Source organism: Aspergillus terreus, genomic scaffold (genome assembly GCF_000149615.1).
Source record: "Aspergillus terreus NIH2624 scaffold_3 genomic scaffold, whole genome shotgun sequence".
NCBI lineage: Eukaryota > Fungi > Ascomycota > Eurotiomycetes > Eurotiales > Aspergillaceae > Aspergillus > Aspergillus terreus.
The window spans coordinates 1,169,551-1,182,564 of record NT_165926.1 but is presented as its reverse complement, the minus strand read 5'-3'; the positions used below and the strand labels follow the sequence as shown (position 1 = coordinate 1,182,564).

The following is a 13,014-nucleotide window of genomic DNA, read 5'->3' as shown; positions in this document are numbered from 1 at the left end:
TCTCAAAAAAGTCCTCCCCTTCAAGAAAGCCCTCTGGTTTTCAGAGACCGAGTTTAAGGAGCGTCAGCAGCGCGTGCTGGAGCTCATGAAGCGAGACAATCTCGATGGTTTTCTCATGACCAAGCAGGAATCCCTGTACTATCTGACCGGATTCGACACCTTTGGCTATGTCTTCTTCCAGGCCATGTACTTCCACAGCGACGGCTCCATGAAGCTGATCACACGCATTCCGGATCTCCGCCAGGCGCTATTCACCTCAACCCTGGACCAGAAAGACGTCCTCATTCGCTCCGACGACGCCGGAAGCAATCCCGTCTCGCTAGTCCCCAAAGTATTAAAGAGCTTCGGCATCGACTCTCCCTCCAAGCGCATCGGCTACGAACCGGACTCGTGCTCCCTGACCCACCGACTGGGCAAGCTGCTCGAACAAGCAGTCGACGGGCTCTGCACTTTAGTAGACTGCAGCGATCTGCTGACGCGCGAGCTGCGCATCATCAAGTCGGAGGCGGAGATGCGCAAGGTGCGCAAGGCGGCGTACCTGGCGGACTTTTCGCTCGTGCGCGCGCTCAAGCTCGCAAAGCCCGGCGCCTACGAGGGCGATCTCTGGCGCGAGTTGGTCGGCACGGTGTACGAGGGCGGCGGCGACGACCCGGCCAACGAGAACATCATGGTCTCGGGCAACAAGGCCGTGCTTACGCGGTACTCGACCGGCAAGGACAAGATCGAGCGCCAGCTGACGCTGGAGCACGCGGCCGTGTACAAGCACTACCATGCGTGTCTGATGCGCACCATCCCCATCGGCGGCGTGACGAAGCTCGCGCGCCGCATGCACGAGGTCAACATCTTGCAGATGCGGGCCTGCATGGAGGCACTCAAACCTGGGCGGCCGATCGGCGATGTCTTCGAGGCGTACGCGCGCGTGGCCGACGAGAACGGGTTCCGCGACCAGCGGTTCAACTCGTGTGGGTATAGTCTGGGTGCGACGTTCTCTCCGACGTGGATGGACTTTCCCATGTTCGTGAGGGGACAGGATGTGATTGCGCAGCCGGGTATGGTTTTCTTCATTCATATCATTCTGATGGACAAGGCGACCGATACCGCCAGCTCGATCGGTCAGACTGTCGAGGTTACTCAGGATGGATGTGTGTCGTTGTCGAAGCTGCCATTCTGTCTGACCAGACGACAGACTCTTGCGGCCTGGAAGAAGCTGAAGAAGGAGGATTATGGGTTCACGGCTGAGGAGGAGGATGAGGGTGAGAACCTGCAGGATGTTGAGCTGTCCGACGGGGAGGACGACGACTTTGATGTTGAGTATGATTTCAGCGAGTACCAGTCTGCTGCTGCGTTGGGAGATCCTACTCAGAGTGCTTAGTTGCGATTATTCTATCTTCATGGCATTGCTATATTTGCTTCCATAGTACGAACGGAAAGACAAGAATCCATTGATCTAGCTATATTCATTCATTTTCGACGTACTCCCATATCCAGCTGGCTGTCTCGACGAAACATGTCCCGGAGGCAAGGTCTTCGTAATCTTGACAGTCTCTGCGATGGCCGTTTTGAGGTTCTCGACAGCCTCGTCGCTGATCTGGTGATGCATGGCGATGCGTTCGTCCATCAGCTTCACATTGAACTTCTCACATTGCTCCAACAGCACGCCCATATCGATCTTCGACCTCTCCGCATCAATGAAGAAGAAATTCGTATCGACCGGAATCTGCGGCACGACCCCAATTGCCCGCAAGTCCTCCTCCAGTTTCTTCGTCCGCTCGTGCGTCGTCTTCATCGTCGGCCACACCTCCTTCAACGCCACCATGGCCGCCGCCGTCAACACACCCGCCTGTCGAATACCACCGCCCTGCTGTTTCCGCAGCCAGCGCGCCTGCTTGATATTCGCCTTTGTGCTGGCGAGCACACCCCCGACCGGCGCCCCCAACCCCTTCGACACACACATCGACACACTATCAAAATATTGACAATACTCCGCAAGCGAGTGCCCCGACGCAGCAGACGCATTCCACAACCGCGCCCCATCACAGTGCACCTTGATACCGTTTGCCCGCGCAAACTCCGCAATCTTCCGTATCTCCTCCAGCGGCGTCAGCACCCCGCCAATCGTGACCTCCAGACTGATGACCCGCGTCGGCGCCGTGTGGATGTCATCCCCAAGCACCACCCACTTCCGCACGTCGTCCAGCGTTAGGTAGATGCCGTTGGCTGGGTGCACGGGGGTGACCATCGCCTGCGACAGCACGGCCAGCCCGGAGCCCTCCTCGGCGTAGACGTGGGCGCGGTAGTCGCACAGCACCGAGTGCGGCGGCTGGGTGAGGTGCACGCGCACGCCGATCTGGTTGCCCATCGTGCCGGACAGCATGAACAAGGCGTCTTCCATGCCGGTTAGGCGGGCGATCTCGGCCTGGAAGTCGTTTGTTGTGCGGTCTTCGCCGTAGACGTCGTCGCCGAAGGTGGCGGTCGCCATAGCGTGCAGCATGGCGGGTGTGGGCGTGGTGAAGGTGTCGCTGCGGAACTCATTGGACGCGGGGGTGGAATCGGGCATTGTGTTTCTTTCTGGTAGTTTCTATTGAGAGATGTGATGGGTGGGTGTGTTGGGCTGGCTTGTAGAGCAGATAGAAGTAGTTACCTAGTAGTATCTCCCCACATCTCGTGTTGGGTTTCCCGGCTTATCGGAAAACAGGAATCAGGAATCAGAACCATGGACGGTTACATTCACTGTCACCCACAGTCAATCCTCTGCATCGGGCAGTTTTGGCGAGATACACGAGGCAGCTTGTAGAGATAGCATCTCTTCGGCCGGTCTGTCGGCTCCAGAACTCCCTCTGCATCCCAACACGAGCGATCGACATCAACCGCCGTCGCAGGATGCTGACCTGCTTGTTCTGGTCAAGGGCGAGGGGAAGCTGCACTATACATGATAGCTGTCCGAAGATTGTACGAACTAGAAAGACACGGTAAGGAATGATACAAGACGATACGCCCCGCCGTCTGTGCAGATGAGAAGCATAGATATAAGCCGAAGACGGCTGATATCGTCCTCATATGGACATCATCCTGAAGAAATGACTGGCAAACACAGTTTGCATGGCGATAAGAGCGTCCTGCCACCGTTGCTGGCCATCGGTGCTGCTCTAATCGGACTGATATCAACACTCTTCCTCGATACATCGTCCATCACAGACCGACTGCATCTATTCCACTCCGCTGCACCAGACAGATATGCACCCGGCAGCCAGTCGGGGATATGCCAACAAGCGCCCAAGCTCTCCCCCAAGAACAAACAAGTCGAGCAGTTCCTGCGCGACACCGTCGAGTCCAGCGCCTACCATGACGAGATCATCCAGAAGCTCACAGGCATCATCCGCATCCCGTCCGAGAGCTACGACGACCTCGGCCCCATCGGCACAGACCCGCGCTGGGACATCTTCTACCAGATCGAAGACTACATCAAAACGCACTATCCCACTCTCACAAACACCCTCACGCTCGACCATGCCAACACGCACGGGCTCATCCTCACCTGGCCCGGCAGCGTCCCCCCAGCCACCGCGAAGCCCATCCTAATGCTCGCCCACCAGGACGTCGTCCCCGTCCTCGCCGCCACATCCGCAGACTGGACGCACCCCCCGTACGCCGGCCACTACGACGGCACCCGCATCTGGGGCCGCGGCGCCACCGACGACAAGGGGTACCTGATCTCGATCCTCGAGAGCGTCGACCTACTGCTCCGCGCGGGGTTCCAGCCGCAGCGCACCGTCGTGCTCGCCTTCGGCTGCGACGAGGAAATCAGCGGCGAGAACTGCGGGCGCCCCATCGCCGACTTCCTGCATGCGCGCTACGGCGACGACGGCCTCTACCTCATCATGGACGAGGGCTCCGTCGGCGTGCAGGAGGAGTTCGGGCAGTCGTTTGCGATGGTCAGCACGGCCGAGAAGGGCTACCTTGACGTCGGGATCAACGTCACCGCGCCGGGAGGGCATGCGTCCAACCCGCCCGACCACAACGCCATCGGTGTCCTTGCGGAGATTGTCGCGGCGGTCGAGAATAGCCCCTTCGCTGGTAGGGTGACGCCGGCGAACCCCATGTTCGGGTTCCTGGAGTGTGCGGCGGTGCATGCGCCGGCGGGGAGTGTCCCGGCTGCGGTGCGCAGGGCGCTTCCGCGCGTGGCGGAGGGGCATCGCCTCGCGGAGGAGGAGCTCGCGCAGACGCTGGACGGTATGCGGTACTATTTTCGGACGAGTCAGTCGGTGGGCAAGATTAACGGCGGCGTGAAGATCAACGCTATCCCGGAGCTCGCGACGACCATGGTCAATCTGCGGCTTGCGGTGGAGAGCTCAATTGCGGAGATCGAGGCGCACTACGAGAACCTGGTGCGCCCGATTGCCCAGAAGCATGGGATGGTCTTTGAGGGATTCCACCCCGACACGGTGTCATCGGAGCCGCGGAAGATTAGCCTGTTCGGCGTGGATGCTCTGGAGCCCGCGCCGGTGTCCCCTGTGGACGCGGAGGCGTTCCGGGTCTTGTCGGGGACGATTCGAAATACGCTGAGGCCGTTGGATGCGGACGATGAGCTGGTCGTCACGCCGTACCTGATGGCGGCCAACACGGACACCAAGTTCTTCTGGGCGTTGACCAAGAACATCTACCGGTTCACGCCCATCAACCTGGTGGAGAATCTTAATCGTGCGCATACTGTAGACGAGTTTATTCGTGCTGAGGAGTTTGTCAGGGAGCCGTTGTTCTTTGCGAGTTTGATCCTTAACGCGGATGATATTGTGCATACATAGGTACAGAAATCTACTTAGATGGATATGATAAGACAAAGTAAAGCAGTGACATAAGAGGATAAACGGCCTCATCATTCGAAGAACGAATTCAAATAGTCCAAAACTTTGCCCCTCTTGGGCCGCTCGTACAGACTCTCGTACAAGTCGATATCGTCCTTGGTGCTCCCCAGCGTCAGATCCGCCGTCCCAGGCCGCACATACGTCGTGCGCCGCACGAGCTTCCAAAAGATAAACGCCACCGGGAAGAACCCCACCATGATGTAGCTCGTGAAAAAGGTCGTCGTGTCCCAGTTTCCATTGATGAAGACGGTGTACCCCAGGATGAGGGTCATGACGAATGTGCCGACGAGCGCATACCACGCCGCATACGGCTGTAGGTACCCCTTATACGGCAGGGTGTTGCGGTCGACGCCCTGGCGCTTGAGCGACTCGTAAAAGTGCAGATAGGTGATAACGGTGCCGAAGTAGTTCAGCAGATACGACGCGGTGCAGATGCCCACCAGCCAGTTGAGCACGGTGGCCGACGTGTTGCCCAGCTGCAGCAGCGAGAGCAGGCAGAAGGCGAGGGCGACGATCACCGCGTAGTACGGCAGCCCGAAGCGGGTGCATTTGGCGAAGAAGGCGGGCGCCTTGCCGTCGATGGCCATGCCGTGCAGGGTGCGGGCTGCCGAGAACACGACGTTGTTGCCGGCGGAGAGGACGGATGTCATGATCAGGGCGTTGACGAGATCGGGGAGGCCCTTGATGCCGAATTTGACCATTGAGATGACGTATGGAGAGCTGAGAGATCAGCAGAGCTCAGTAAGAGTCGGGTAGATGCAGGATACTCACGCCGCACCAGTGCCGCTTTGGTCGCCGGAGATGGCTTCAGCAAGCATCGGATCATTGTAGGGAATGACAATTCCCACGCAGAGCGCACCGCCGATGAAGAAGAACATCAGGCGCCACACGAAAGACCGGAAGGCTCGTCCCATCAGTCGGCGGGGGTTTTCGGCTTCACCAGCGGCCATGGAGATGAATTCGGGTCCGACCATGCTAATCGCCGAGTCAGTGTGGTTCCATACGAAATAGGACGCAGAGACGCACGTGAAAGAGCCCTGGATCATGCAGGACAACAGCCCAAGGAAACGACCGGTGTCTCCAGGCACCAGATACTCGACAAACGCCCCCGGATTGTTCCAGTAGCGAAAGCCGTATGCATCATGGCGCGGGTTGCCGCCTACCATGGTGACAAAGGTGTACATCATCAATCCCAGCATAAGGAAGATCTTGAAAATGGATAGATAGAACTCGGAGATGCCGAAATATTTCACCGTGACGCCATTGAGCACGCTGTAGTCGTTAGTATCAGACAATCAACGTGGAAGAGAAGCGTACGCATATATCACCAGACAGACGACTACCACGACAGCGACGGGGACTTTGTCGGTCCAATAACCGAGGAGAACATGGATAGCAGTGATCTCGTAGGGGATATTGAATGCTGTGGGAGTTAGTATAGACATAAGTGAAGGAGTAGCCAGAACTCACCCATCAGGAAGAAGTAGTTCCATCCCATGGCAAAGCTCAAGGCATCATCCACCCAGAAACCCGCCAGCCGGACAAAAGGAGAGGGAATGGGGAGATAGGTGACCATTTCAGCTACACATCGTCAATATCTGCACCACACACAGCATCGCATCACGCACCGAAACATTGGTTGACAGCCAATACGATGCTTCCGTATAGAACAAAGCCAAGGAAGAGCCCAGCCGGTCCACCTTTGGGGAGAGAAGCTCCCATCTGCACATAGAGAGCTAACCGAGCCGATTAGCATACTTCGTTGCAGACAATGCCAGGTCTCGTACATGTTCCGATAGCACCTCCCACGGCAAAGAGCTGGATCTCCTTGCCACCGAGTTTCCGATGTAGATGTTGGGACCCGGCGGAGATGAGCTCAGCCGGCATGGCTTCCTCGCCCATTTTCTGATCCGGCTCAGTGTCGGCGCCAGTGCTGGCCTTGCGCTTCTTCGACGAGGTTGGCGAATCCATTGCGCTGGTCTGCTGTGGAGAAGATATGTCTGCGATCTGAGGCGTACGTCTATCTATGCAGATAGACCCATTGCACTAGAGACAATGGATGGGAGAGACCGTTGCATGACGGATATTTAAATGCCCATCAGTCACCCTATTTGGCTTGACTGATACCGAGATCATGCCTGAAGAGGGGAAGCCATACATTCCTGCCGACCCGTATCCTGTCTATCTCGTATTCCGGGCGAGTCAGGTAGTATCCTGACCCCTGATAAGCCAAAGCCATGCTCAGTCCTCTTTGTGACGGAATACACGGCCATTACGAGCCAACTAGTCGCCAAGGGGCATAGCGAGTGTCAATCGGACAACGGGGGTCGATTGAGATCTCCACCAGCAGGGATCCGACCCGCCACTGATCAGCTGGAGGTAAACATTGGAGAGATTCCTTTCCTCCGAGAGAAGTAATTGGTCTCTTGACTCCTGGCAGAGGATGGCTGAATCCTCGAGATGCGGGGGATTCGGTGGACTGTAGTGGTAGCGGGTGGCGAACTTAATCCCGACCTAGAGATGATACGAGCCGTCTGTACTACTCCAGAGTATACTCCGTAGTGTCTTATCGCAGAGTAGATGGTGGGTCGAGAGTTGGAGTTGAGGTGAGATAGGATGAGTGTTGATGGTTGTTGTTGATGTTGATGCTTTCCGCGGGGAACAACCACCATTTTCTGCCGAGACACACTTTTTCTCCCTACAATCACCCAACTGCTACACTACAATCCCTATCAACATCAACAATTAACAATCGACACATCCACCTATGGCCCATACGGATCTGGTCGGTTCTCGGCCTTCCCTCCTCAAACAGCTGGTCAATTTCACCAGCGTCACAGCAGGATTGGAAAAGACTCTTCGCCTTATCCAAGCCCTAGCGTTGATCGTCGCCGAGCTCTCCCTCGACCAACTCACGGCCACCAGATGTTCGATAGCCTGGAACCAACTGGCCTTAGGTGAGTGAATGTCATCATATCCTGTCTGAAGCGTGTCGCTGACTCCTGACGCCCAGGACGGCGGTATTTCCGCTTGCTGGATTTCTACGGATGCTTCGAGCACGCATATGATCTCCTCACAGGAAACGCTCCTTCTAAAGGAGCCATCCTGACTATGATGGAGCTGGCCGAATTCAGCAGTCTGGGCCTGTACTGCGCCCTGGAGAATCTGACTATCGTATGTCTTCCCTTCGGTCAACAGCGATCCCGCGCTAACCCAGTCAGCTCCACGATATGAATATCTGGCAGGTGTCCTGGTACACTCCGCTCCTGATGGAGGCCAACAAGTTCTGGTTCTATTCGATTTGTCTGTCGCTCACACGAGCGGTCTGGGAGCTGCTCTTCCTGGGCTCAGCTGCGCAGTCGCAGACTTCTCATGCAGGTGAGAAAGAAAAGCCAGAAAAAGAATCGAATTCTCGGCCTACTCCATCTACTACGGCGGTCCTTAAGCGCATGGTCGTGGATGCGTGCGACTTGACTCTGCCTGGGTCGTTTCTTGGATGGACGCCGGTCGGCGATCTGGGAGTGGGAATCGCCATGGTGGTTAGCACGGTGGTGGCTTCGCAGGATATCTGGACGAAGGCTCAACAGTAGTCTCCGAATTATAGAGATAGAGGAGCGTGTTATCAGTCAATGCATATAGTAGAAGTGCAGCTATACAATCTGTATATTGGTGGTGATGGTTATCTTAGATAAGATTAGCTCCCCGCAATGAAATTTTCTTGCCGCCACCAAAACTTCTCAGGAACCAGGAACACTTCTCATTCTTCTCACCACATCCTCAATCCTCTCCATAGTATACGACAAACCAAACAATCCATGTCATAGCTGTCGACTTGGCTCTCTTCACGCGCACTCTCGCCTACCTGTTCCGACGAGGAGCCAAAGGAGGCTCACCCCCACCTTCCACCATGGCCCCGGGCATGTCCATTGAAGAGCCCGTCGTCCCCGGGCGACCCCTACCGGAGCCGTATTACTTTGAGCATGGTCTTCGTCGCGTCAAGCCCTACTACTGGGAATACCACACGTACTGCAAGCAGCGGTGGCGGGGCCGCGAGCTGGTCGACATCTTCACGTCCGAGTTTCGCGATCGCCCTGAAGAGTACTACGTGCGTCACCTGTCACCTTATCCCCACGGTCCTACGTAGCTAACATACGCTCCTCTATAGAAAACCTCCCTAGCGGAAGGCAAGGTCAAAGTCGACGGCAAAGTCGCCGGCCCCGCACCGCATCCTCAAAAACGGCGAGAAGCTGCAGCACACGCTGCACCGGCACGAACCACCGGTGACGGGGCTCCCCATCGGCATCATCCACGAGGACGACGACCTGCTGGTGATCGACAAGCCGGCGGGCGTGCCCGTCCACGCCGCCGGCCGCTACCACTACAACTCGATCATCGAGATCCTGCGCAATGAGAACGGCGTTGAGTGGATGCCGCGGCCCTGCAACCGGCTCGACCGGCTCACCTCGGGCGTCATGTTCATCGGCAAGACGGCCAAGGGCGCCGAGAAGATGTGCGCCAAGCTGCAGCAGCGCACCGTGCAGAAGGAGTACATCGCCCGCGTCAAGGGCCGCTTCCCGGATGGCGTCGTAATCTGCGACCAGCCCATTATGCAGGTCAGTCCGAAGCTGGGGCTAAACCGCGTGCGCGCGACGGGCAAGGACGCGAAGACCAAGTTCCGCCGCATCGCATACTACCCGCCGGCTGCCCCGGCAGCGGGCGAGGAGGACAGCCAGGGAGAAGGGGAGGAGCGTGCGGCAACACCGCCGCCCGCGCTGGCCAACGAAGACGAAGGCTACAGCATCGTGCACTGTCTGCCGCTGACGGGGCGGACGCACCAGATCCGGGTGCACCTGCAGTTCCTGGGCCACCCGATCACGAACGACCCGATCTACTCGAACCGGCGGGTGTTTGGCGAGGAGCTGGGCAAGAACGACAGCTCGGGCGAGCGCGACGAGGAGATCATGGAGAAGCTGTCGGCGATGGGCAAGACGGAGGTGGCCGAGGTGCTGGATGCCACGAGCTACCGCACGCTGATCACGACGCCGCCGGCGGTGCCGCCGGGCACGTCGACCACGACGATGGAGATGATCATGTCGCGCGAGCATGAGGCCGCCGTCGAGGCGTACCACAAGCGCAAGGGCGAGCGGCTGTCCGGCGAGACGTGCCCCGACTGCGGCACCGAGCTGTACACCGACCCGGGCGTGCACGAGCTGGGCATCTTCCTGCATGCGGTCGCGTATGCCGACACCCAGGGCGACTGGAAGTACCGTAGCAAGATGCCCTCGTGGGGCCTCCCGCCCAAAGGCTTCGAGGGACCGCGTGAGGCGCCCGATTGGGTGCCTGTGCCGGAGAGCGAGGAGGTGGTGATCGGGTGCGGTGCTGTGCCGGAGGGCATGGAGGAAGAGGACGATGGGAGGAAGAAGAATGCGCCGGTGCTGCTGCGGGGCGTTGGGATGGTTGATCTTTCTGCGTATGAGAATGGGGTAGAGACGGCGACTACATAGACCGACTGCATGCTGGAGTTATCTTTCACTATTGTATAGAGCGCATTTCAGTAATAAACTACGCTACAACCACAAGTCGGCAGGAAATGTCATTATTCCCTAGTGGTAGGAACTTTTATCTTAAGTCATGCACAATTCGTTATCGCCACGATGATTGATTCATTTCACGACCATACAAAACCGAAGCGACACCTTGCCACTGCCCGAGCATTCCCCATCCAGGTCCAATTGGTATAATAGGAAAGATTTTGTTTTTAAAAGGGAGAAACCATTTAGGCCTCGGTGGTGACACGGCCCTTGGGGTTGGTCACCTTGACACCGAGGGCCTTGGCCTTGGCGAGGATGTCGACACGCTTGCGGGAGGAGACGGCGTGGGCGATCCTGCGTTGGTTAGCGGTCTGATTTCTTCCGTTCGAATGTTCTCATGGACGTACTCAGCAGCGTAGGTGCGGTTGTGCATGAGAAGCAGCTCAACGTCCTTGGGGTTGTGGACGAGGAAAGCCTTGTGGCCGGAGGGCATCATGTGCTTGGTCTTCTTGTTGCTGCCGTAGCCGATCTGATCTCATTAGCATGGGTCGGACTTGCTAGGTTGGTCGATTGCGGTCTCGCAGGCCGGACGTACCGAGGGCATAGGGATGTTGCTCTTGAACCGTCTACGGACACGGTTGTCGATACCCTTGGGCTTGCGCCATGACTCAGGCACGCACTTGAAGCGATCCGACTGGTGGCGCCAGAACTTCTTGGTGCCTGTAAAATGTCAGTCCCGTTGATCGTGCAGGTGTCGTTGATGTGGAATGAAAATGGAAGGGCGTCCGTCGACTCCGTATATCAAGCAATGTCCGCTAGTTGTCGAATTTTCATCAGGTGTACCGTAGTCGATTGTCAACCAGAATTTTCATCAAAGATCTCCATCAACTCAGATACCAATTACCCCCTCTTGTTCGATTTTTCGTATTCCTCATTCGACATTCCATTCGACACTTTGCAAGATATACGGATGGAACGGTGTGTGTGGTGTGCTGGACAGGTCTGGACGGGCTGGGCTGGATAGGATGCAACATACGCTTCTTGACGATGGGGACGTGCTTCTTTGCGAGGACCATCTGGACGGTATTAATATCACGAACGATTGCAAGAGATTGAGAGCAAAAACTCACCTTGTCGGTGTCGTAGGCCCGTGGCTGGCGCTGGTTGTCGTACGGGTCGAAAACGATCGCTCGAAATTCGCGCTGAGAGGTTTGCCAGTCCGGCTCGGGAGTCGGTGCGAGTGAATCGCTAAGCGAGTTGCCCGTTTGGGCCGCGCACTTAGGGCTGCCGTAGCCCTTGTCTTATGTAATACATCGCAGTCACGTGAATTCACATCTATCGTCTAACTAATCTATCCCTTTATGATGCTCTGCTCTATACAATCACTGACACTCCAACCGCCGGCGCTCGCCATCACGCTCCCCACTCCAAAACATCCCCTCCATCACCTCCAAGTCCGCCAGTGCCTCGGAGGGCCGCAGGCGATGCGGCGCCTCGCCCGTGCCCGCCGCAATGGACGCCGCAAACTCCGCCAGCTCTTTATCCACCCCGCGCCCCTCGAACGGCACCTCGTACGACTCCCCGTTGACGGTCACGCAGTCTCCGACCAGCCGCACAACAGCGCCGCTCGCGCACGTAAACTCAAACACAAAGTCGCTGCAGTCCGATCCCCACGAAAGCGAGACCACCCCGGTCGCCCCGGCGGCCGTCTTTACCACCGCGTCGACGGTGTCCACCGGCGCGAGGTGCGCCTGTTGCTGACACAACACCGCCGAAAGCGTCGACAGGGCGTCCTCGCCCAGCACCAGTCGTAGGCCGGCCACCATGTGCACGCCGCCGTCGAGCACAAACCCGCCTGGTAGCCGGGCGTCTGCCGCCACTGCGTTTCTGTAGACATCAGCACCGCCCCCGCCATTGTAGCAGCCAACACCTCCCCAGCGCAAGGAATAAGAAGGGAGAAAGCGTACTGTAATACTTGGAGTCGGTCTTGACCAAGCTCCGCACCAACACGCGGAAGGTCGTGACACGCCCGCCCGCCCGGCGCACTTCCTCCGCCACCCGCGCAAACTTGCCCATGTAGCGGAAGTTCTCGGCGACCGCCCACACCTGTGCGGGCTGCGCATGCGCGCGATGCCACGCGATCAGCTCGCGCGCCGTGGCTACGTCCTTGGCGATGGGTTTCTCGGACAGGACGTGTTTCCCGGCCTGTAACGCCTGGCGGATGAACGTGGGCTGGACCAGGATGGGGAGACTGGTGCATGCACAGTCAGTCAGGTTCAAGGTAAGGGAGAGATTGCGACGTACGCGATCACCACGGCGGCAATGTCGGCGCGGGCGAGGAGGTCCTCGTAGCGGTGGCCGGGGCCAGCATCTTCGGCGTAGACGGCAACGTCACAGTCGCCGGCGAGGGCTTGCGCGGATTGGCGCGAGCGCGAGTAGATGGCTTTGAGGTCGAAGTCGGGGGAGGCGCGGAGTCGGGGCTGGCTTGTTAGCTGGTGCCGGTGGTTGTCGTGGCTAGCTAGTACTCACGAGGTGTTCTTCGCGGGCAAAGTTGCCTATATCGTGTCAGTCCTGCTCAATGGGTGATGGGATGGACGTACCGCTGCCGATGATGGCGATGC

General features: G+C 57.8%; 7 protein-coding genes across 7 annotated transcripts; 3 read left to right on the top strand and 4 right to left on the bottom strand.

The window, feature by feature from the left end:
* Nucleotides 1–451: 451 nt before the first annotated feature.
* On the bottom strand, nt 452–2,557 carry ATEG_02310 (threonine aldolase family protein; the record flags this gene model as incomplete). The annotated part of the gene is made up of 2 exons (XM_001211488.1): nt 452–1,299; nt 1,477–2,557. The coding sequence occupies 2 exons, from the start codon at nt 2,555–2,557 to the stop codon at nt 452–454; spliced, it is 1,929 nt and encodes a 642-aa protein (XP_001211488.1).
* A 520-nt stretch (nt 2,558–3,077) lies between these two features.
* Nucleotides 3,078–4,802, top strand: ATEG_02309 (M20 family metallopeptidase; the record flags this gene model as incomplete). Its single annotated transcript, XM_001211487.1, has 1 exon — nt 3,078–4,802. The coding sequence occupies one exon, from the start codon at nt 3,078–3,080 to the stop codon at nt 4,800–4,802; it is 1,725 nt and encodes a 574-aa protein (XP_001211487.1).
* An 827-nt stretch (nt 4,803–5,629) lies between these two features.
* ATEG_02308 (uncharacterized protein) lies at nt 5,630–6,833 on the bottom strand (the record flags this gene model as incomplete). The annotated part of the gene is made up of 5 exons (XM_001211486.1): nt 5,630–6,134; nt 6,180–6,285; nt 6,333–6,443; nt 6,491–6,598; nt 6,650–6,833. 5 exons carry the CDS (start codon nt 6,831–6,833, stop codon nt 5,630–5,632), a joined length of 1,014 nt encoding a protein of 337 aa, XP_001211486.1.
* Nucleotides 6,834–7,629: 796 nt separating this feature from the next.
* Nucleotides 7,630–8,452, top strand: ATEG_02307 (uncharacterized protein; the record flags this gene model as incomplete). Its single annotated transcript, XM_001211485.1, has 3 exons — nt 7,630–7,819; nt 7,876–8,036; nt 8,084–8,452. The coding sequence occupies 3 exons, from the start codon at nt 7,630–7,632 to the stop codon at nt 8,450–8,452; spliced, it is 720 nt and encodes a 239-aa protein (XP_001211485.1).
* Nucleotides 8,453–8,769: 317 nt separating this feature from the next.
* Nucleotides 8,770–10,366, top strand: ATEG_02306 (pseudouridine synthase; the record flags this gene model as incomplete). The annotated part of the gene is made up of 2 exons (XM_001211484.1): nt 8,770–8,967; nt 9,041–10,366. 2 exons carry the CDS (start codon nt 8,770–8,772, stop codon nt 10,364–10,366), a joined length of 1,524 nt encoding a protein of 507 aa, XP_001211484.1.
* A 272-nt stretch (nt 10,367–10,638) lies between these two features.
* On the bottom strand, nt 10,639–11,469 carry ATEG_02305 (60S ribosomal protein eL32; the record flags this gene model as incomplete). Its single annotated transcript, XM_001211483.1, has 4 exons — nt 10,639–10,747; nt 10,801–10,922; nt 10,989–11,113; nt 11,430–11,469. The coding sequence occupies 4 exons, from the start codon at nt 11,467–11,469 to the stop codon at nt 10,639–10,641; spliced, it is 396 nt and encodes a 131-aa protein (XP_001211483.1).
* A 306-nt stretch (nt 11,470–11,775) lies between these two features.
* On the bottom strand, nt 11,776–12,469 carry ATEG_02304 (uncharacterized protein; the record flags this gene model as incomplete). Its single annotated transcript, XM_001211482.1, has 2 exons — nt 11,776–12,272; nt 12,361–12,469. The coding sequence occupies 2 exons, from the start codon at nt 12,467–12,469 to the stop codon at nt 11,776–11,778; spliced, it is 606 nt and encodes a 201-aa protein (XP_001211482.1).
* Nucleotides 12,470–13,014: the final 545 nt, after the last annotated feature.